At 41.4% G+C, this 22,387-nt stretch overlaps 1 protein-coding gene across 7 annotated transcripts in view; it reads left to right on the top strand.

The window, feature by feature from the left end:
• The window catches only part of SYT1 (synaptotagmin 1), a 526,016-nt gene that overhangs the window by 497,140 nt on the left and 6,489 nt on the right, over positions 1-22,387 (top strand). For all 7 annotated transcript variants that reach the window (XM_030548647.1, XM_030548651.1, XM_030548646.1 and 4 more), the window contains one exon: positions 20,499-20,632. In XM_030548647.1, the coding sequence (XP_030404507.1) occupies positions 20,499-20,632 (134 nt within the window). The remainder of the gene's footprint in view (positions 1-20,498; positions 20,633-22,387) is intronic.

Genomic DNA, 22,387 nt, shown 5'->3' with positions numbered 1-22,387 from the left:
GCTACCCTCAGTTCACACAACAAGGATAACAACACTTTATTACTCCTGACACAATAACAAGGAGACAGGGGATCCAACACCAGCCACAAGTGATTATTTGGACAAGCAATCCCATCATGCTGAGCACCTAGGCAGGGTGGGTGTGTCCATGCAAAAGCTCCTAAAGTCCTTTTACACAGCTCACCACTAGATGTCAGAGGAAAGCTCATTCAGGCTCTGCTTACATATGCTTAACTTTAACCATGTGTGTAGTCCCACTGAAGTCCATAGAACTATGCACATGTGTAAATTTAAGAAACTGTGTAAGTCCTTTGAAAGATTGGGACCTTAACTTGTAACCTTCTTTCTATGTAACGCTATTCTACACTGTGCCATCTGTTATTCACTACAGCAAGAAGATATATGCAAAAACAATTTCAGAGGCCCTGATTCAAGTTGATCTTCCATATTTGTGCCATGTCACTGGATTTGACATGGTTAGCTCATTGCTTATAAACCATGGTCTTGGCCTGTGTAGTCTTGAGGCAATTACAGAAAGCATTACACAAGACATGATCCTGTTTAGATTGTCTTCACACATCTCTGTCTCTCATGTTTTTGGCAATATGTACTATAAATAACAACAGACAACTTAAATGTACTACCTAGTCGCTATCCTCTACCCACAACTTCCATGGGAGCCATATTATTAATTGCCTTTATTAATCTGTGTGGGTTTAAACAGCATTTCATATAACAAAGGATTGAAACTTGCAATCCGCAAGATTTTATCTTGTTTTTCTTAAAGTTCCAGCTTCTTTCTTTCTTAAAGTTCCAGCAGTTATGAAAGAGTCTCAGCTTTCTTTTTCTTTCTTTTTTTTTTTTTTAAAGTAAATTCTAGCCCTCATGGCTGGTGAGAAAGACCTGAAAACATGAACCAGAAGGCTCCGAAACCAGAGGGTAAATTGGGGGAAACAAAAAAAAAAAAAAGCCTACATTTTATCATGTTCTAAAACCTCATGAGTAAATCTCAGGATTCGGGGAAGGGGGGGGAAGGGGGACTGACTCATAAATTTTGACTACTTAAGGTTATCAATACTGCAATCCTCACAGAGACCAAACTCCCAATGGGACTTCAATAGGATTTTGCCCTGAATAAAGACTTCAAGATTTTCTCCTTTAAGTTTAATTATCTCAAACTCATATGCATCTGAGCATCTCTCCCTTCTATCCTTTATTTATGTGTCTTTACCTGGTTGGGTGTTTTGATTATTATTATTATTTATTTGTTTATTATTTTAATATTTATTTTATTATGTATTTGTATTACAGTAGCACTTAGGAACCCACATCATGGATCAAGACCCCATTGTGTTAGGTGCTGTACAAACACAGGACAAAAAGATGATTCATACCCCAAAGAGCTTACAGTCTAAATTTAAGAGGACAGATAACAGACGAACACAGACTAGACGGTCATGAGACTATGTGGAAACAACAAGACAATATTAGTCAGCATGATAGACTGTGCTATCAGCACACACACAGGCTGTTTTGTCAAGTTTTTGGTGGGCTTTACAACTACTGAGTTTTAAGGAAGGATATGAAGGAGGATAATGACATAACTTTGTGAATATTCATGGGGTGCTCCTCACAAGCACAGGACAGTATGGGAAAAAGAACAAAGATGAGTGTTTGAAAATTTAACAAGGGAGCAATGGAGGCTGGCATCATTAGTGATTTGGAGGTGGGAGACAACATTTCAATAATGAATGAGAGATAGGATGCGGCCTTGAAGTAGCTTAACAGACAAGTATCTGATGCAGTAGAAAAGAAGTAGCCAATAAAGAGATGCAAAAAGAGGGGTGATGAGATCAGAGTGATAGGCCAGCAGGAGAATGATCTACATAGCAGTATTCTGAATGGATATGAGCGAGGCAAGACTGCCTTTGTCAAGACCAGAGAAAAAGGTGTTGCAGTATTCAAGACACAAAATAAGAGACCAGACAGGAGTTCTAGCCGTGTGGATGGATAAGGATGGATGTATTTGAGCAATGTTACACATAAAGAATCAGCAAGATCTAGACATAGCCTGGATGTGACGACCTATAGAGAGGTCCAAGTTGAAGATAACACCCAGGTTTCAGGTCTGAGTGACAGGCAGGATGGTGGTGTTGTCGTCAGTGATTGAGAAAGGAGGGTAAGTAGGGAGTGATCTTCAGTGGGAAATATTAGGAGCTCTGTTTTAACATGTTGAGCTTGAGCTGACAGCTGGACATCCACAAGGAAATACCAGAGAAACAGGCCAAGATTTTAGTTTGGAAAGAATGAGAGAAGTCTGGAGTACAGAAGTAAATCTGAGTTGTCAATATAGAGATGGTAGCTGAATTTGTGTTTGTGGATGAGATTACCCAGAGATGAGGTCCAGAGGGAGAAGAGAAGGGGACCAAGGTCAGAGCTCTGTGGAACTCCCCACAGAGAGTCGGAGAGAAGCATAAGGAAGATTCTCCAAAGGACTTCTGTTGCTTCAAATTCCTGCATCGGGCTTCATCTGGCTGCATGTAGTGATTAAGAATTTTAGTCCCAGCACTTCTCAGTACTTAGTGCCTAATGTTTAAGTACAACTTGTCATAAACAGATAGTTAAGGGTTAATGTCTCTTTTACCTGTAAAGGGTTAACAAACAGGGAACCAAACACCTGACCAGGGGACCAATCAGGAAACAAGATACTTTCAAATCTCGGTGGAGGGAAGCCTTTGTTTGTGTTTTTGGGGTTTGGCTTTGTTCTCTCTGGGATCTGAGAGTGACTGGACGTACTACAGGCTCTAATTTTCTATTCAAGTAGTAAGTGCAAGTAGAAAGGTGGTTTAGTCTTTTTAATTGGTTTTCTTTATTTGTATTTCTGCTGGAGGAAGCTTTTTCTCCAGTTTCTAGAAGCTGACAGACCCTGTAATATTCCATCTTGAATTTACAGTGATTTTCTTTATTCTTTTTTCTTTTATTAAAAGTTTTGCTTTTAAGACCTGTCTGATTTTTTTCCCCTTGTTGAGGCTCAAAGTAATTGAGTCTGTACTTAACAGGGAGGGAGAAGGGTGGAATCCCTTTGTTTTAGATTCACGGAGCTTGAATCTGTATATCTCTCCAGGAGCCCAGAGAGGGAACACCTGGAGGGGAGGAGAAGGGGAGGAAATAGTTTATTCCCCTGTGTTGTAAGACTCAAGGAATTTGGGTCTTGGGGTCCCCAGGGAAGGTTTTGGGGGGACCAGAGTGTATCAGGCACTGGAATTCCTGATTGGTGGCAGCTTATCAGATCTAAGCAGGTAATTAATCTTAGAGGAATTCATGCTAGTACCCCAACTTTTGGACTCTAAGGTTCAGATTGGGGAAAGATACTATGACACAACTGAAGTAAAATCTATAGATTTTAATCATTTCCACTTGGGACTTCTTCCTTACACTGATGGCACAATGAGGTAAATAGCCTGTAGGCTATCTGTTGCTGCAGATGGTGCAAAAAGCAGCCACAGATATGTTTTGAAGTATGATATCAAGTACTACAGCTCTGTTTTCATACACAAAGGGCTGGATCATTTAAAAAGCATGTACTTTAAATGAGATTTTCTATGAAGTACAAGACAGATCTCCAGTGAAAGAATTACTACACTTATGATTACAGGAAATCTCAGTAGAAATTGAATGGTCAGATTATCAAGTGGTGTGAACTGACATTTACTTCAATAGAGCTATGCCAATTAACACCAGCTCAGTTTCTTCACTGCAATATGGGCTGTGTATCTGACCCAAAAGGATTTATTAAAAATATTGGCTAAGTTTTGAAACTAAGGATTGGTGTGTGACTCATGGCTCAGAGGCACAACAAAATGGAAGTAACAAGGTTTCCTTGTGTGTCCATAAGATCTGCTGGTTTCTAGCCAAGATTTAGTAGAAAGTCTGATAGAAGTGATGGGGCACTATATTCTAAAGCCTACTAGTCATTTTTTATTATTACTGTTATTTATTTTGTTTCCTCAACCATTTTGCTTTACTCATTTAGCTGGAAGGCAAACACATTCCCTGTTGATTATCCCCACTCAGCCATAAGCTTCTGCTACACATTTTGATTCCTAATATGGTAGCAAGAGATTTTGTATGAGTTCCAAAGAGCTCCTCTCAGCTTGTGGAATGCAGCAAGAAGAGAATCCTGCAGAGACAAAAATCTGTGTACTTGTACTAATACAGAACAGAAAATGGGCTCCACGTACTCTAAAAGTTTGTGCTTTCATTACTCTTGAAATCACCACTTTGTCTTACTTTACACCAATGCTACAAATTGTTTTCTGTTATTTTCCTGAACAGACTTTCTTAACCATTTCAAAACTCATATGTCCAATAACTTTGAGGTTTCCTTTACCAAGTCTACTCTATCAGGATGAAGTTTTTATAATACAAGCTTATAGCCTGAAAGTGTGCTGCTGTCACAGTACCAATAGATTAGTTACAACACAAGGAATGAAATGTTAGGGGAATTGAGGAAACATAGAGATTTCATTTAAAAACGTATTTGAAAACATTTAAAACTTTTCAGTGCTGTGAAACACCTGCTGTCCATTCACTGGATCGGGATAAGACCAGTTGTTTATAATCAGCTTTTGTAATGTTTATAAAGTGCTTTCCAGATAATTTTCTGAACACTTCATGAAATCCAGAAATTTTTACTGTTTGAGCAATAACCTTGTGTGGGCCCTATTCTCTGAAGAAATTTAATCCTTTGGGTCTTGGTACTGTGGAGGGGGGGAGTTTATTTCACCCAAAATAATGAACAGTTTTTTGTAGTCTGGTTTTGGATAAATATTTCTTAAAGCTATATCCTCTTTAAGCCTCACTGTCATTTTCCTGTTGTTATTAGCAACCTAGCTTCTTTAGTCATAAAGGCAAATATAGTTTTTCCTGAATATTACACTGATCACTTGTTTGTGTTTTTATTTTTTGGTAATAGACCATTTGGTCTTTCTTACTGATATCCACATATTTAAGATTCTTGCTGCCACTTGCCCTAGCTCTGGATGGACAGCAAATAATAAGAATTTAAACTATTAATGTATTGACAGGTGACATTCCCAGTTCTCAGCATTCAGAGATAAAAGGCTAGATTTTCAAAGCTATGTAGGTACCTTAAGATACAGATAAATGCCTAGTGGGATTTTGAAAAGTGCCTAGGCACTTTACTCCCACTGATTTCAATACAGGTACCTAAATAGAAAATATGACCTAAATTAAAAATATCTCCACCATCATAATGTTTTCTGCCATTGTTTCTGTATCACTTACAATAACTAGTGCCTTGACTTGGATAGAGAACACCATCTATCCTCTCTCAGCTATCATATCATTTTATTGAGCTTGAATACAAACATTTATCAGTCCTCCTACCCTCCCAATAAGTGTAATAATCTCAAACCACTAGGCTCATTCTTTCAACTCTGAAATTTCAAAGGTCTTCTGAAATTCATACATGATTTATGGTTTGTTGTTTTTTTTGATATAGCAGATGTTCCTTTGACTAGACTTTGTCCAGATCTTGTCTCAATAGAATGGCAAAGAGAAATATGCTGAACTGCTCACATTTAATCGAAGTAGTCAGTGAACTACAAGATCTGCCTGCTCAACCACTTTCGTACCGAATTGAATATCTGCAGTCCAAATTTGTAGCTGAAAACTATCATGTACCTTCAGATTTCTGATGGTTTGTGTCATGTTTCACTTCCTTTTAAGCCAAAGTGCGATGCAGTAAGTAGCAAAACTGCAACGTCAATTAAATACCTATTTGTATCAGCGAATGGCTGGAAGAATTTGAAGCATCCTGAGATACATTGGCCCACAAGTTGCTGATCACATTATCAGAAACACTTCCTCCCTTTTTCTAATGATGCAGTTTGCCAGGTCTTCTTTTCTCTTGTCTGATAACAGGAATAATGTTCTTGGTGTTGGAGTATTCTCACCACTGTTGTTGATAGCCTTGAATACTTTTTCTCCATTCTGCCTTGAATATTAGCACTTATATACTTTCCAGGGCTTTTGTCTTTGAGACAGGAACTTTTTCATCTTGTACCTGTCTGTAAATTGCCATTCACACATATGGTGTTATACAATAAATAACATGTTCATTCTTCCAAACAGTTTCAACAGCTGCATGTATCTTTTGAGGTCTGAAGCTCAGTCACATTCCAGTTATTCAGAGAACTGTACATCAAAGTTAGCGGCTGCTACTTTTCAAGAAGAATAACAAATAGCTCTTGAAGAGATGCACCTAAGCCCCAGATGTATCTTTGCAAGCACTTGTATTCAAAGTCTGCCTTCAGTACGTTTCAGATTTGAGTGGAGAGCGGAAAGAAGTTAGTTTTATTGTGAAACAGTAAAATTGCTTTTCCCCCGATTTGAAGACAGCAGCTTGTTTCTTGTTCAGCTAATGTCTTGCTACCAGTTAGCATAGTTGCAATCTAAAGTTCCACTGAGACATTTTTAGGAAGTGGGGCCCTGATCATTAATATTATTTAGAAGCAGAAATCATGCAATGGGGCAAAACAGTAAATCCTGGAAGCCTAATCTCCGAATAACATCTGTGAGTTGTCTTTCACCCTTCCATTAGTATATTAAGTGTCTATAAACAGCTTAGCAGAACAAAGGGTAATGTGACAAGGCACTGCATCCCAGAAGGAGATACTGGGCAAGATCAAGTTGCTGTTGCAAATTGAACCTAAATAACATCTCAAACTACTAAAACAGAGATAAGGGTGTTGTTCTGCACTAGGAAATGTGATCAAGTTTAGGTTGGGTTTCTCTAGCTTTTGGTAACTAAGCCCTATCTAAACTTGCCCACTTTTCCTAGTTTGGACAGAGCCAGTATCTCCAGGAGTGTCAAGAGACCATGGGCCAGAACAGCCCCTTTCACACCTAGAAAGGGCGCAGTTTCCAGTGCCTCACCCCTTTAAGGAGGCAGCAAGAAGCACACAGGCTGTATTTGTCACTAGCCCCTACACAGGGAAGCAAAGAGTGGGGAAAGTGTCCTCTGTCAATAAGAATGTAGAAGTAGATGTCCATATCTTATTGCTTTTGGTTTCAAATGTAGGATTGTTGATATAAGCTTTGAGCCACTAAAGGTTGCTCCTGCCTTTTGGGAGAAAGTTTTGTTAGTCTTGGGGAACCAATACAAAGCTGTTCACAGTGTATTCAGAAAAGGCTGCTTAGGGAAGAGGTGTGTATGTGTGTGTTGGGAGGGAGGGGTCTGTTAAACAAATACTTTCTCCTGGTGTTGGTGACCTAATTATTTTGGTAGGCAAAAGCAACACAACAATCATTCAAATATACTGAAGAGCTGGAATTTTTTCCCTTAAAGCTGTGATTGCTAGGAAAATGCAGACACTTAAAAGAACCCACATCATTGAGCTACATGCAAATATGAATTTCTCAGGTAGAAAAAAGTTGTTGTTTCAGATTGAGAAGAAAAAAATCTGAGTTAGTAGGATCCTTTTTATATAAATCCATTGATGAATAAAATGTGGTAGGAAAGTCATGATAGGCTCTTGAAAATAAATATCAGCTTTGATAAAACGTAGCTAGGACTGGTTTCTCACTCAGCTGTGAAGTGTTGAGATCAGGTTTCTTTGATGGTCTTTGTAGTTGCAGAAGCTATAAGAAGAAAACTCCAGGACTGTATTTTTTATTCTTTCTGTACTGCAGCATTCATACAGTATTAGATGTCATTGGTTTGATATTTTTGATTTAATGATTTGAATTATAAAACATGTCTCTTTCACGCTATCAGATGGCAAAAGACTGCATGTTTTCCTGAGCTCAACTAAGAAAAACATTGTCAATAAAGCAGCAGCAATGGACTTTTAAACAAAATTCTGCAGTTGTTGTACAATCTGTAGTTTTGCACATTTTTCTCTATAAATTATACAAATTAAAAGTATTTTTCAGGCGTGAATAATTGGTTTCCTTACCTTTATAATGTATGTAGCTATATAGATGTGAATTTAAAATAAAATAAATTACTTTTTAATCACTCGTACATTACTTTCCTATTTCATCATCTCCCTGTCCTCTCTGCGTTTTCTTCAACACACTTATTTTTTATTAGGAGTATGTCATATCCAGTCATAACCATGTTTGATACATTTAAGGAAAGAGTAGCTTGTAAATAGAGTCATACCACAGTAGTTTGTATAAGGGGCAGCCTTTTTCTCTGCTTCTATCATCTTTCCAAATATGTTGCTTCCAGTTCTCTGGATAGGGGAGGAGGAGAGAGATTATTCTTAAACATTGTATCATCCTCTTTTCCTGTGCTGAAAAGCAGAACCATGTTGATATGCTGTCATGCCACAAAGCTGTAGTACAGGGGTAGGCAACTTCTGGCACGCCTGCCAAAGGCAGCACGCGAGCTGATTTTCAGTGGCACTCTCACTACCAAGGTCCTGGCCACTGTCCAGGGGACTCTGCGTTTTAATTTAATTTTAAATGAAGTTTCTTAAACATTGTAAAAACCTTATTTACTTTACATACAACAATAGTTTAGTTATATATTATAGGCTTATAGAAAGAGACCTTCTTCAAATGTATTGCTGGCACGCAAAACCTTAAATTAGAGTGAATAAATGAAGACTCGGCACACCACTTCTGAAAGGTTGATGCAGCATTAGAATACTATCACATGAAATGTACATTCTTGTTACAGTAAATTGCTAATAAACTAATTGGGCTTGTTGCTGTTGTTAATATACTTCCTTTTGATAAACATTGTCACTCAGATTCTCTTTTCTTATCCTGTGATAGTGGAAGTATTGCCTGCCCTCAGGTCAGTTTGGGACTGGATCAGGTCTTGTTACTTCACAGCGACCGGGCTGTTTTTACCATGAGACATTGTTTTGGTCTCAATTAGTAGTTTCTGGGAATGTAGACAAGAGTTAGGTAGAGATAGTTTTTTTTCTCTATCAAGTCATTTTGCGTAGACAATGCCCGTCCCAATACAGGATTATTCCCTATAGCAATATATACTTTATAATGCTTTGTCCCATCCATTTCTAATTGATTCAAGTGGTGCGACTTCAACCACTTTCCAGAGGAGATTCTTCTAGTATAATAATTTCTTTTCTGATATGTGTTCAATCTAAAACTTCCTTTAGTTATTTTCATCCCCATTTCTCTTAGTTATATGCCCCCTTTCGACACCTTGAACAATTCCTCTCGTCACCGTTCATTGTCTTTCACGTGAAATCATAATCCCACTTAGTGTTTGGCCAGGCTGCTCACATTTAGTTCTTCTACTCTTTCATCATGTCAGTCACTCCAGTCACTTAATCATATTGTTACTTTTCTCTGAATTACTTTGTTAAATAGGTGTCCTGGTTCTGGAGAGCTCCGAACTATACCCAGTATTCCAGATGCTTCAGCAAGAAACCATTTCTGTGGTTCTATTAGAATCTTTTTTTCCCGTTGGCTTCCTGATATTTCTAACCTTTCCAAGCCCCTTTGTATTCTTTCTCTGTCCTGCTCATATTTGCTCTACCACCCAATTTAATAATATCTGTGAATTCAACTAATATCCTGTTTAGCCCTTCTTCTTCCATAGCATTAATCATTATCATTAAAACACTAACTAAAACTAGGGCCAGCACCGATCTCAGCAGCACCCCATTGAACCTCTTGTTCCAGCTTGATAGATTGCCACTTCCCCCTGTGTGGAGTCTTTTAGCTTGAAATAAGCCCTTGAGATGCTGTTTATAGCTGCACAATTTGGATTCCTGTATTGAGAAAGATTCCATTAAAGATAATATGTAGGTTTGAGTTATACCCACTAGTTCATGCTTGCCATCATTTAGTGTCAAGTCTACTACAGCTTGATTATGATTACCCGCGCTGCTTGTGTTTTTGCATAGCCACAAAGTATAATACCATTCCTTTCTATTGTTGTTATTGTTGTTGCCTTAAATTGAAGGACCACTCCTTCTTACTCAAACTAGAAGCACATGCTGGATTTTTGTATCTGCATTAAAGCCTGATCAACAAGCAGCTCTACCCCCTTTGAAGTGAGTAAGCTGGTGCCCCATTTGATGCATTGGAAACAGGTTTACTGCTTTGTAGTTTGGTATTTCATTTGTAATCAAAGTGCTTGATTCAGTTGCTTTACTATTACAGAAGGGCGTTTAGTTTTGGCTCAGGATTAAAACATAAGGCATGTTTTGCTGCTGAGTTCAGCCCAAATTTACTGTGCTTTCTAAAACAATTTGTTTTGCATATCTGTAGCTAGGTTGAAATGGCTGCCAGTATTAAAGTGAGACAGATCAATTGCCCATTTTTTGGCAGTAAGCTTTACCGCAGGCTCCTAAGCACTAGGCTGTGCGGTTTTTAAATAAGTTTGGGAGTGGGGGTTGTTTTGGGGTTTTGTATTTTTTTTTTCATGTAATGCATCTTTTCCCATCTGGAGTTCTAATATTTGTTGTACAATTCTGGTTGGAGACCACTGTGGTTGGAATTACAGCCTCAGCTTCTGTCTAAATAGTCCTCAGGCCACTCTGAACATTTCTGTTTCTACTGTCTGCTTTCCATGGTTAGCAATCTCAGCCTGAAATTCTCAGATGAGTAAATCATTGGCTCTTTGTCAGTTTTCCTCCTTTGCCCCAATGTTCTCTGATTCTCTAGATTCAGCATTTTAAGACCAACTTCATATTCATTTAATTGTACAACAGTGAAAGGTGGTTATTTTTGAATAGTGTTTGGCTTCTTTCCCCATTTTAACTTCGTTTGCAGCCTAGAGGCTATTGTTAGTACTTATAGGGCTGGATTCACAAAGAAATTTAAGACTAGTGATGCTGAATAAATTTTAGGTGCCTAGAAAATCACTAAAACTCACAAAGCTTGAGTTAGGCTTCTAGGCTCTCTGTTCAGTGAATGAGGAGAGAGAGTGACACCTTAGACTGGGCTTCACAAAAAGTCAGGGTGTTAGGCAGCTTCCCAACTAAGCTAGGGACGCCTGGCTGAGGGATGTGTGCTAAGCTCTACCCCTCTTTCAGATCCAGGCCCAAGTCCAGGCTGCACAGAGACTGTGTTTGGGATTCTCAGCTGCAAACCCTCTCTTGAAGTTAGGTACCTATGCTGGTCTTGCAAAGGAGGAGGAGCAGCTCTCTCATAACTTTTAGCCCAGTGGTTGGGGTACTCACCTGGGATGTGGGAAATCCCTGGTTCAAGTCCCCCCCTCTGCCTAAAGGGAGAAGGTTTTCTGACAGGGATCTACCACCCCTCAAGTGAGTGCTCTGAGCTATGGGATAGATTGATATGAGTAGGGCCCTACCAAATTCACAGCCATGAAAAACATATCATGGACCATGAAATTGGATTTCCCCAGTGATATCTGGCTATTGTAGGGGAGGGGCAGGGCTGGGGCTCCCCAGGAGAGAGCTCCTACCCTGTGCCGGGCTCCAGCTGCTAATCCTGGCCAGGCTGGAGAGGGACAGAACTTCCTTTTCTCTTGCAGGGGTGGCTCTCGGGGTCGGGTCAGACCCACTTCTGGGAATCTTCCCCAGCTGCAGGAAGCACTGCGACTGCTGGCTGGGAGCCTAGCTCTGAAGGCAGTGCAGAAGTGAGAATGGCACACCTTCCTGTGCTTTCACTCTCTGCCTCTGGTGCAATGATTCTTTCATTATTTATTCACAGTGGAACAACTTCAACAGCTTTCCCCTCCTCCTCTTCCACCCCATCAGCCATTTTGTGCAAGCTCACCTATAGGCGCTTGCTTCAGTAGGCGAGGTCTGAGCATGCTTACCAGATCAGACCCCAGAGATGAGTTAGACGGAGAGACACCTCTCTTTCCCTTGTTTGTGCATTGCACTGAGGCTTATGCATCTGGATACATGGTAAGGGGCTGCTGTATACATGCTAAGAGGCAGAAACATAGGTGCCCAGAAAACTTCTACTGTAAAAATGTAGGCACCAAGCAAGTTTAGAGGGGTTAGCAGCAGCTGAGCAGGTGGTTTTGAATCCCTGTGGACCCCGAATCTGGGATTTAGACACCTGTAGAGGCATTTAGGCATCTAAGTCTTTTTGTGAATGTAGCCCATAAATGTGAATTCCGTGAGGTATAAAAAAGTCCTTGCTATCGAAAAAGTTGCTGTTTTTGTGAGAAAGCTGTTTGATTTTACTGAAACCACATTTATAAAATGCTTCATCTCAAAATTCACCACTCTGTGAGCTCTTCCTTTAGAGGGGCTGATTTAAAGATATGTAAAGAAGTAAGAGTCAGTCAAGATATGTAAAAATATAGACCTTATGGACAACAAATTCCAAGGCTGCTCTATTTTACACCCAGTTGCATATGATGCTCAAGGGCTGTTCTGGCAGCCATAGACTAACCTCATCAATGACTCTTTGCCCTGGCCATGGCCACTATTCCCTGGGGTGGCATAAGGCCAGCTTTCAGGAATTCTCCCATGTAGCAGAATATCCAGCATGCTGGTTAGGCTGGGTTTAAAGGCTGCTCTGTATTGCCAAGGCCATGGATGGCTCAGAAATCACTGCAGAATCAGGGTGCTAAAATGGACTTTTGCAGCCCATCCTTTCCCACCCCCAGCTGAACCCAGAAGATACTCGGCACATCTCAAGATCTGTCTCATAACGCTCAAGTGAGTTATGCTGTTATGGAAATTGTGATGATGTCCCAATCAAAGAAATCTTAATAATGGCTGAGGAATAAACACCAAATAAACTCCAAGGACTCCACAATCCCATTTTAATGCACATATTGTTGGCAAGAAAAAAAAAACAATTATATTTTATGCCAAGGGAATTGTTTCTAAATACAAGGTTTTTCAGTGTTTTCCTTTGTGCCATATATTGCTGCTTCCCCAGAGAGTTCAATCTTTCACCTTCTGGCTTTCCTTCCAGTTCCAAGGATCACTCAACACTCTTTAGAGGTTAGCTCTGAGGCCTTAATTATCTCCTCCCACACACAAATACACAGAGGAGAAAAGTTAAGGCAAATTATCCATGGCTTGAAAGCCACAAGCATCATACTGACTCTCTCACAAGGGAGGGGATTGTGTGCCCAAGGAGAAAGGATGTCCCAAGATCCAGGGGAAAATCCAGCCATGGTGAGGACGCCACATGGAGGGCTTGCCCTGCTGTGCTCCTTTCTCAGGAGCTATGCTGTTTCTGCCACCCCCAACCAAACCCCTGCCCCACCTCTTCCAAAGGCAGGAGACAGCATAGGGTAGACTAACGGCATTAACCCCAGTACAATTGCCATGGAAATTCAATATGTTTGCTGCTTAGAGCAGGCAAGGAGCTCTTCCCCATGCTGTCCTCCCATCGCCACAAAGCCGTGTCTGCACAGTAGTTGCAAGGAGGAGTTGCAGCAGGCTCAGCATAGAATGGTGCTATATTGATTCCATTGCCCTTCTTGCTTCAACCTTTGGTACAAACCTATTCCATCTCTCTGTGCAGTGGCAGCCGGGAGAGAGCAATTCTAGCCCGCTGATATCTTTCTCATTATAGCTTTACTCTTCAAATCATCTTTAGTCCAAATACGTTTTGAGAGCCATGTATAAAACATGCATTTCCAAATTTGACTTTATTGGACACATTTCTGGGCTGTTCTCAACAGTTCATTCTGTTCCCTAAAATGGAAACTGTACTGAACACTTGGCATTCTGTGGTACTGCTTTGTCATCAGTTTTGATCAGCGTTTCTCCTTAAAGGTGTAATGTGCTAATTAGCACCCTGAACTTCATAAACAAAAATTGACTGTAGGCAATTCTAACCCTATGTTTCTGCCCAATTACCAATTTTAATTGCCAAGTATCATCTGACATATTATTTTGTCATGTGAAATGTTATGATTATGCAACTGCATTTATTACTAGATTAGTCTGGCTGGGTTATTCCTCTATTAATGAGCATGCTGGCTCAATCAAGCATTACAGAATTTGGGGGGTTGGGTTTTTTTTTTTTTCTGATCTCCACTCAGAGCTGTGCAGATTTATTTATTTTTTTAAACAATCACACGTCACTCTTGTAATCAATTTCCAATGTTTTCACCTACCACAGTTTCCAAATTTGTCAACTTTCTATCTGCTAGCTTTTCATACTTTAATTAGATTGCCACAGAACAGAGTCCTGACAAATATTTATCAAAGATGAGCACTATTTTTATGTTTGTGTTCAAAATAAACCCTTGTAGTAATACCATTCGTATCTGGCTGCTTTATTGACATTGCTGTGCTGAAGAGAATTTGTTTCACCAATTGGAAATTCATGTGTTCTGTAAATTCTGTTCTTTCTGAAGGAAAATAATACTGATTTTTCATTTAAGACTAATCAACTACAACTTGATTTTCATCTTAAAATCCGCAGACAAAGGCTCTCCAGCTCCATATTTTGTTTGTCAGAATATTTTCATCTCTGTTCTGTTGCACTTTACAGACTCTATCTTGATCTTGAAATTTAGATGTTGCTGACACAGGTGATTGACTGAAACGTGCCATTTTCTGAGATACACATTATTTTCGCTTGAACGTCAAATACATTACTGTTTTTTTATTATCTAACAAATTAAGTACACCCAATCCACAAAGTGGTGGTGATCTGGGTATTAGTTTTAGCAGAATGATTCTGGTATTTTAGTAGCACTGTCTCTAAAATCAATAAGTGTGTTTACCGCCTAGTTGACACTACTTCAACTTCCATTTCAGAGGAAGCACAGATCTTTTAGTTTTCCTTTAAATAACACCCTGACATTTTTACGGTAAACTTCAACAAAGCAAAGGATGTCAGGTTGGCACCCCAATGCTTTAAAAGCTGCCGCCTTAGCCTCCCGTGAGATATTTTTGTAAAACCCATGATGCACAATTTGAGTGATGATTTTTACAGCTTTTTTGCATTTGTGAATAAAATGTTAATGAGAAAGCAAATGAAGTAGAAGCAACTAGTATTTAATCTCACAGTCATCTTAATATGAAGTTAGCAGGGGAGCTTGGCCAGTCCTATGCTCCAGGGAGCCCTATCAGAGGGAGTACCTGTAAGTTCCACACATACAGTCCTTCCTTTTTCACATGGACCTGGGGAGATCCACAACAGAGGATCCCCTCATTGTGGAGGTAATCTGGGCCCTTGTCTCAGTTTGATCTAGGTAAACCATTAAAGTTGATTCAAAGAAGTTCGTTCTGCCTTGTGAGTTGTGGCTATATTCATGCTGTACAACTTTTGTCCATTGTGGTCAGGTCTATCACCCTTACTCATGTTGAATAGCACATTACTCAGTAAGACTATTCACATATAAGGTATCACTCAACATGAGGAATGCTGGCAGAATTGAGCCTTTGGTAAAACTAGAAAGTATAGCTGTCCTCACTGAGCTTTATCACTGAAAATCACTTGCAGTATTTTTCTGTGACTTTTCAGATAAAAGAACAGTCTATCATCATTATTTTTACTCTGTTATCCTGTGTTCTTGCAATGGTTTGCTTCTGTTAGTTTGTGGAAGAGAGGCTCTTTTTAAAAGGGATATCTTTATTTTATTTTTTTAATTGAAAAATCCTTTCCTTTAAATCCTTACATATTCTTTGTCATGCTTTGCTCTAGAGGGATAATCCACAATGTAAAGGAAATATTTTTAATCATAAATGTGTAATACAATCTTTTTTTGCTAGTAGTTGTAAAAGTTGTTGAATTATGTAATGAAGTCAGGTAATTTTTTTGGCTATAATAAGGGAGGGAAACAACAAAGTAATAACCATCAATGGGTATTAGCCAGGATGGGCAGCAATGGAGTCCCTATCCTCTGTTTTCCAGAAGCTGGGAATGAGAGACAGAATGGATCACTTGATGTTTACCTATTCTGTTCATTCCCTCTGGGGCACCTGGCACTGGCCGCTGTCAGAAGACAGGATACTGGGCTAGATGGACCTTTGGTCTGACCCAGTATGGCCGTTCTTATTTCTTATGTTCACCTTACTGGTTGAAATTTTATTATTAGTTTCAGTTCTAACACCACACTTCACTGTAGCAGATTGCAGCTTTCTGAGGTGAATGGCTACTACAGGTTACATGCAGTGTTGTTATAAATGTGTTGGTCCCAAGATATTAGAGAGACAAGTTGGGAAAAGTTGTATCTTTCATTGGACCAATTTCTAGTGGTGAAAGAGACAAGCTATCAAACTACACAGAAGTCTACTTCAGATCTAGGAAAGGTACTTGGGGCATGTCTGCATTTAAAACACTGTATTAGCGTAGCTGCGCCACTGTAGCACTTTAGTGAAGATGCTCTATGCCAGCTGGAGAGAGCTTTCTCATCTACATTGTTAATCCACCTCCCTGAGAGGTGATAGCTATGTTGGCGGGAGAAGCTCTCCCGCCAACATAGACATGATCTACACGCGGGGATTAGGTTGGTATAACTACATCGCTCAGGAGTGTGGATTTTTCACACCCCGGAGCAATATTGATATAGGTCTGTCATGTAAACCAGACCTCAGAGCGTCACAACTAAATACAAGGTGGAACAGATTGTTTAGCATAAATAGTTAGCACGTAATCTAAGAGACCAATGAAGGTGAAGTGATTAACATCCTGTGGTCCAAGGACAAAAAAAGGCATTAATGGGTTACAGATTGTTGTAATAAATCATAACATTGTGTAACTCACTAAACCCCTCTTTGTCTTATGACTACAGATGTGTTAATGGGCCACTTCACCGTTTAGGTGGCTTGCTGCCTAGCGGATCCATAGCCCCAAGTTAGGCACTTAGGCTCCCTGTACCATGTCTGGGGAGAGTTAGATGTCCTCTGTGTATATCTATCTTCCTACTGTATTTTCCACTGCATGCATCCGATGAAGTGGGCTGTGGCCCACGAAAGCTTATGCTCAGATAAATGTGTTAGTCTCTAAGGCCACGTCCAGACTAGGAATTAAAATCGATTTTAGATACGCAACTTCAGCTACGAGAATAACGTAGCTGAAGTCGAATTTCTAAAATCGAGGTACTCACCAGTCTGGACGGGGCTCCATCGATGTCCGCGGCTCTCCGTGTCGATTCCGGAACTCCGTTCGGATTGATGGAGTTCCGGAATCGATGTAAGCGCGCTCGGGGATCGATACACCGCGTCCAGACTAGACGCGATATATCGATCCCCGAGCAATCGATTTTAACCCGCCGATGCCGCGGGTTAGTCTGGACGAGGGCTAAGGTGCCACAAGGACTCCTGATCTTTTTCCTTTGAGCATAAGAGTGAGATTCACAGAGCCCAGCAAGCTGAGCAGAAAGCTGCTAATGCTAGGGAATGCTGAGAGAGGCTTGTGGCCTAAACCAGCCCTCTGAGTGATTTAGGTGCCTAAATCTAGACTGGAGGGAAGATCCTGCCTCTGCCCTGATTCACAGCCATTAACCCTTTAGTGGAGTTGGCACTTCAGAGGGTTTTTGAAAGAGACAACATTGGTGCTGCTGCTGCTGTGGTGGTGGTAGCTGATGCCTTGGCCCTCCCTCCCATCCCCTTATAATCTTTTTCCCAGTGGTTAGAGCACTCACCCAGGCGGTGGGAGACCCATGTTCAAATCACTCCTCTGCCTCCTTGAAAAAGAAATTTGAACTTGGCTCTCCCGCCTCTCATGAGAGTGCCCCAACCACTCAGATATTCTGGGCTGGGGTCTCTCTCAACCTTTCTTTTTCGAACCGAGCCGTTAAATATGTATTGGGCCAGAGAGAGAGAGTGAGAGAAAGTGATGCTGTAGGCCAGTGGTTAGTGGCATTTAGGCTCCTAAGTCTCTGTGAAACTAGTCCTTTGCGTCTGTGATTTTCTTTAACACTGTTTTCCAACCAGTACTGATGCTGAAATGGTCTTTTATTTCAAACCAGCTTTACACTCAACATGGAGCCTTAGCAAAACCGACAATCTAGACCACTTCTTTAGGAGCAGAGAACCATCTGCTTTACACCATCAAATCCCTAAAAGCACTGGTGCTAAACCAAGTGTTGAGGCTGCAGGGGCAATAACTCTTCTACTGGAAAAAGCCAGGAGAGTTTTAAAGCTTTTCACACAATACTTCCTTATTGTAGGAGGTTGCAATTATTCCCAGATTCTTCAGGCACTGATTCTATTGGACAGTCCTGAAAGATTGTGTACTCATAGTAAAGATAAGGAAATTTAACAACAAAGCATTCACTGGTTTCCCTCCCCCTCACCTGCTTTCACAGAAGGGAGTTATGCTCTCTTTGACAGAAATAATTTAATAAAAACCTTCATGCAAGATATGCCAAGAGTGACTTCCAGCTAGTAGGCATTTGGCACAGATCCTGTTGTTTTGCCCTAGGGGAGGCTTCCTTGTGGCTTACATTGCAGAATTGTTGTCTAAAGCCACAAAGGTTGTTAGTGAAGTCGTGGCTGCAGTAATATACAGGATGTTACAGACAGTGAGCCTGTCATAAACAGATAGCTAAGGGTTAATGTCTCTTTCACCTGTAAAGGGTTAACAAACAGTGACCTGCAACACCTGACCAGAGGACCAATCAGGAAACAAGATACTTTCAAAGCTCATGTGGAGGGAAGCCTTTGTGTGTTTTTTTGGGTTTGGCTTTGTTCTCTCTGGGTCCTGGACGGGACTGGAGGTGCAACCAGGTTTCTGCCAATCTCCCTGCTACAGTCTCTTATCTATTCAGAATAGTAAGTAAGTACAAAGGCGGTCATAGTCTTTTAACTTGTTTTTCTTTATTTGCAGATGTGTACTTGCTGGAAGTAGCTTAAATTGTGTTTCTGCTGGAGAAAGCTTCTTTCTATTGTCTATAAGCTAAAAAACCCTGTATATTTACCATCTTGATTACAGAGACAATTTTTATGTTTTTTCCTTCTTTATTGAAGTTTTCCTCTTTTTTAGAACCTAATTGATTTTTTTGGGTTATCTTTTGTAAGACTCCAGGGAAGGGAGTCTGCACTCACCAGGGAATTGGTGGGAGAAAGGAAAGGGAGGAGGGAAGAAAAACCTGCTCTCTCCATTTATCTCTCTATCTCTCTCCAGGGAAGAAGGGAGGGGGAAGGGAACATTCCTTTCGGGTGGGGATTCAAGGAATTGAATCACGGTGGTCTCGTAGTGTACCCAGGGCGGGAAGGAGCTGGGAGAAAGAAAGGAGGGGGAAGGGAAATGGTTTATTTCCCTTTGTTTTGAGACTCAAGGAATCTGGGTCTTGGGGGTCCCCCAGGGAAGGGTTTGGGGGGACCAGAGTGTATCAGGCCCTGAAATTTCTGATTGATGGCAGCGCTACAGAATCTAAGCTGGTAATTAAGCTTAGGGGAATTCATGCTAGTACCCATATTTTGGACACTAAGGTTCAGATTTGGGAATTATACTATGACAGAGCCTGATTCTCTCTACCTCAGTGCTTTAATGGTGTATGGGTGTAAAACAAGTTACTCCTAATTTACACTGGTACAAGAGGAGAACTGGGTCCAGTAAGTCTATTCTCTGAATGGGAAAAAGGATCCACTAAGCACTCGGTTGCACATGTCCTAAGCAGGCACAATTTCAACTGAAGTTCTAGCCGCCAAGATATCATTTCAAAGCAGTAACTTCACTGGGAGTTGAGCTTGTGCAAAGAATCTGTGATTAGGTGATAAATCTGTTCCTTACGTCTGGCCACCAGTACTCATACAAACTCATGAACAATGAGAATGCAGTAGAGAGTAACAACACTTAGTTATATATGTATGTGTCTGCAAAGAGCGCAGTAGTCCCCTACCACTATGTAATCTGGCTGCTTCTACAACAATCAAACCCAGTGCACATGGGAGTTCGGGGGAGCAAGAGGACCAGCACGTGTGGGGAGATTGGGATAGAACTATTATGCAGAGTTAGAGTGGCTGGGACTGGCTTCCCAGATCATTATTCTCTGTGTTCTAGTAGTGCTAAATGCCAGTTTCAGTGAAAGGGGTCCTATTGTGCTAGACTCTGTACAAACATGTAACAGTCCTTGGACTAAAGAGATTATGCTGATATGAGAGAGAGGAATAATATACCATGGAGCAGAGTGAGGTTGGGATTTACCTCCTCCTTGGACTTGTGCATAAGTGGATATAACAAGAACTGATATGTACCTTATTTAGTACAGTTTGTATTTAAATGCCAGATATAGCACTTGATCAGATTTCATCCAATGTAAATACAAACTTTGTTTAAATGACCATTGTTTGCTATGAGCATGTCTAATTTTTCACCTAATAGCCATTTCAGAGATTACTCTGTACTGGGGTAGTCAGTTATTTTTTGTGAAGGTCCACATTTCTTGGTCAGGGAATAATCAAGGTCCAGACTCCAGAGAAAATAATAAATAAATAATAATTATAAGTAAATACAAAGATTTCAGGTCCATTCAAAAGCATCTGGTGGTCTGGATTTGGCCAGCAGTCCACCTGTTGACTACCCCTGCAATACACATTAATGTGATTAGCATTTCTTAACTACGCTTTTTCATTGTAATTATTCAGATCCCTATGTGAAAATCCATCTGATGCAGAATGGTAAGAGACTGAAGAAGAAAAAGACAACAATTAAAAAGAACACTCTGAACCCCTACTACAATGAATCGTTCAGCTTTGAGGTACCCTTTGAGCAAATCCAGGTAATGTCAAACCCTGCTTTCCCCTTCCTCTGAATTCCATTTCTCAGCCCTCATAAATATTTAACAGGGACCTTGTTAATTCTGAAGTGTGCATACCTTCATTAGCACCTATGTGCCAGCCCCGCTTTACGGTAGATGAGTGTGACTGCTTCAAGAGGGAAATGATAACATGCACAGAACTTATGAAGTGTTGATTCATCAGTGAAAAATGGATAACTGATGTTTTATGGTCAGAAGCAATGATTCCAAAAAAAAAAAAAAAAACCAAACAGGAAGATAGTGGTAAGAGAAGAAATGCAATGACAAAAATTATAGGGATAGGAGTTAAATGAGTTTTGGCCATTTTTCCCATATCATATTCATTATTTAATTAGCCTCATCATATCTGTGGTATCTGGGGATGGAGGTGTGATGTGCAGTTTCAGTACAAAGGCTCCAGTGGCTCCATGGAGTCGGGCCCATGCTCAGAAGGGGTCCTAGCCTGCTCTGCTTCCACTGCACCCCAAGACCCCACTGGCTCCCCCGGCCTACCACTTGCACTTCTCGGCCTGCCCACCGGCTGGCTGAGGGCTCCTCCACACTCCCTGGCCCCACCCCCTGCTCCTCTCAACCCCCTGGTTGGACCCCAATGCACCTCTGGCTCCGGGCAGTCTCTGCTTCCCACCCCCTGTGAGCCCCCACCTGTCTCCCCGGAGCTGAGCTGCCTGGGACTGGTACAGAAGTCTGGCCAGTCTCAGCCAGGTGTGGGGGGAGACAGTGCAGAGGGCTTGGCTGGGCAGGCCCTGACCTAGCTGATCGCGCCACTCCCAAGGGGCCGGAGTGATTCCCGGCCCTGGGACCAGCCCTGGCTGTGCTGCTGGCTCAGCCCAGTAGACACAGTCGCCTTCCAGCAGGGCAGGTGAGTGCGGCTGGGTGGCAGGGCTTGGGGGAATGGGTCTGTGGGGAGCATTGGGGGGTGCTAGGCTGTGAAGGGGCAGAGAGAATCAGTGTGTGTTGGGGCACTAGGTAGTAATGGTTCTGTGGGGGGGGTGCTTGCCTGTTGTGGTAGGGTTGAGGGCAAGGGTGGTGTTGTGCAGGGCACTGTACATTTGTGGGTGGAGCTGGCGGTGCTGGGCATAGTGGGTCCGGGTGGCCTCTGGCCATAGGGAGTAGGGGGGGCGTAGGGGGAGGGGGCAGTGTGGTGTGGCGTAGGCCCACCCCTTAGGGAAGGGGCATGCTGGCAGCACAGAGCCAGGCAGGCCACTGTGCGTCTGGCAACTGCTGCTTTGTAAATAGTACCCTCGTATTGGGAAGAGCAGGGCCTCCCCTGCCATGCTATGCCCCATTGCCTCTGGCTGGCCTCTTACTCCAGGGACTAACCTCCCAGTGCCATGCTCCATTGCCTCCATGGGGGCCCACAAATATGTTTGGCGCCGGGCCCACAACAGGTTAATCCAGCCCTGGCAGTTATAGTTCCTGTTGTTTGGAATAAAATGCTTAAACACAAGTAAGTTAACTGACAGACCAAGAAAAAAATTCAAAAGCAGCTAAGTCCCATTTTCAAAAGTGATTTAGTAGCTAGATTTATCTAAATATCTCAGTATTCAGGCACCTAAATATAAAAAAATTAATGGGAATTAGGCACCTAACTCACTTACATGCTTTTGTAAGTGGCTCTTGGGAGCATAAGTGTCCAAGGCCCTGATTTTCAAAGGTATTTAGGCACCTAGCCCTCTTTGAAATCAATGGGCCTAAATATCTTTGAGGAGCCTGGCC

The sequence above is a fragment of the Gopherus evgoodei genome, chromosome 1 (assembly GCF_007399415.2).
Source record: "Gopherus evgoodei ecotype Sinaloan lineage chromosome 1, rGopEvg1_v1.p, whole genome shotgun sequence".
Taxonomy (NCBI): Eukaryota; Metazoa; Chordata; order Testudines; family Testudinidae; genus Gopherus; species Gopherus evgoodei.
The sequence above is the reverse complement of the archived record's forward strand: the minus strand, read 5'-3'. Positions and strand labels throughout refer to the sequence as shown.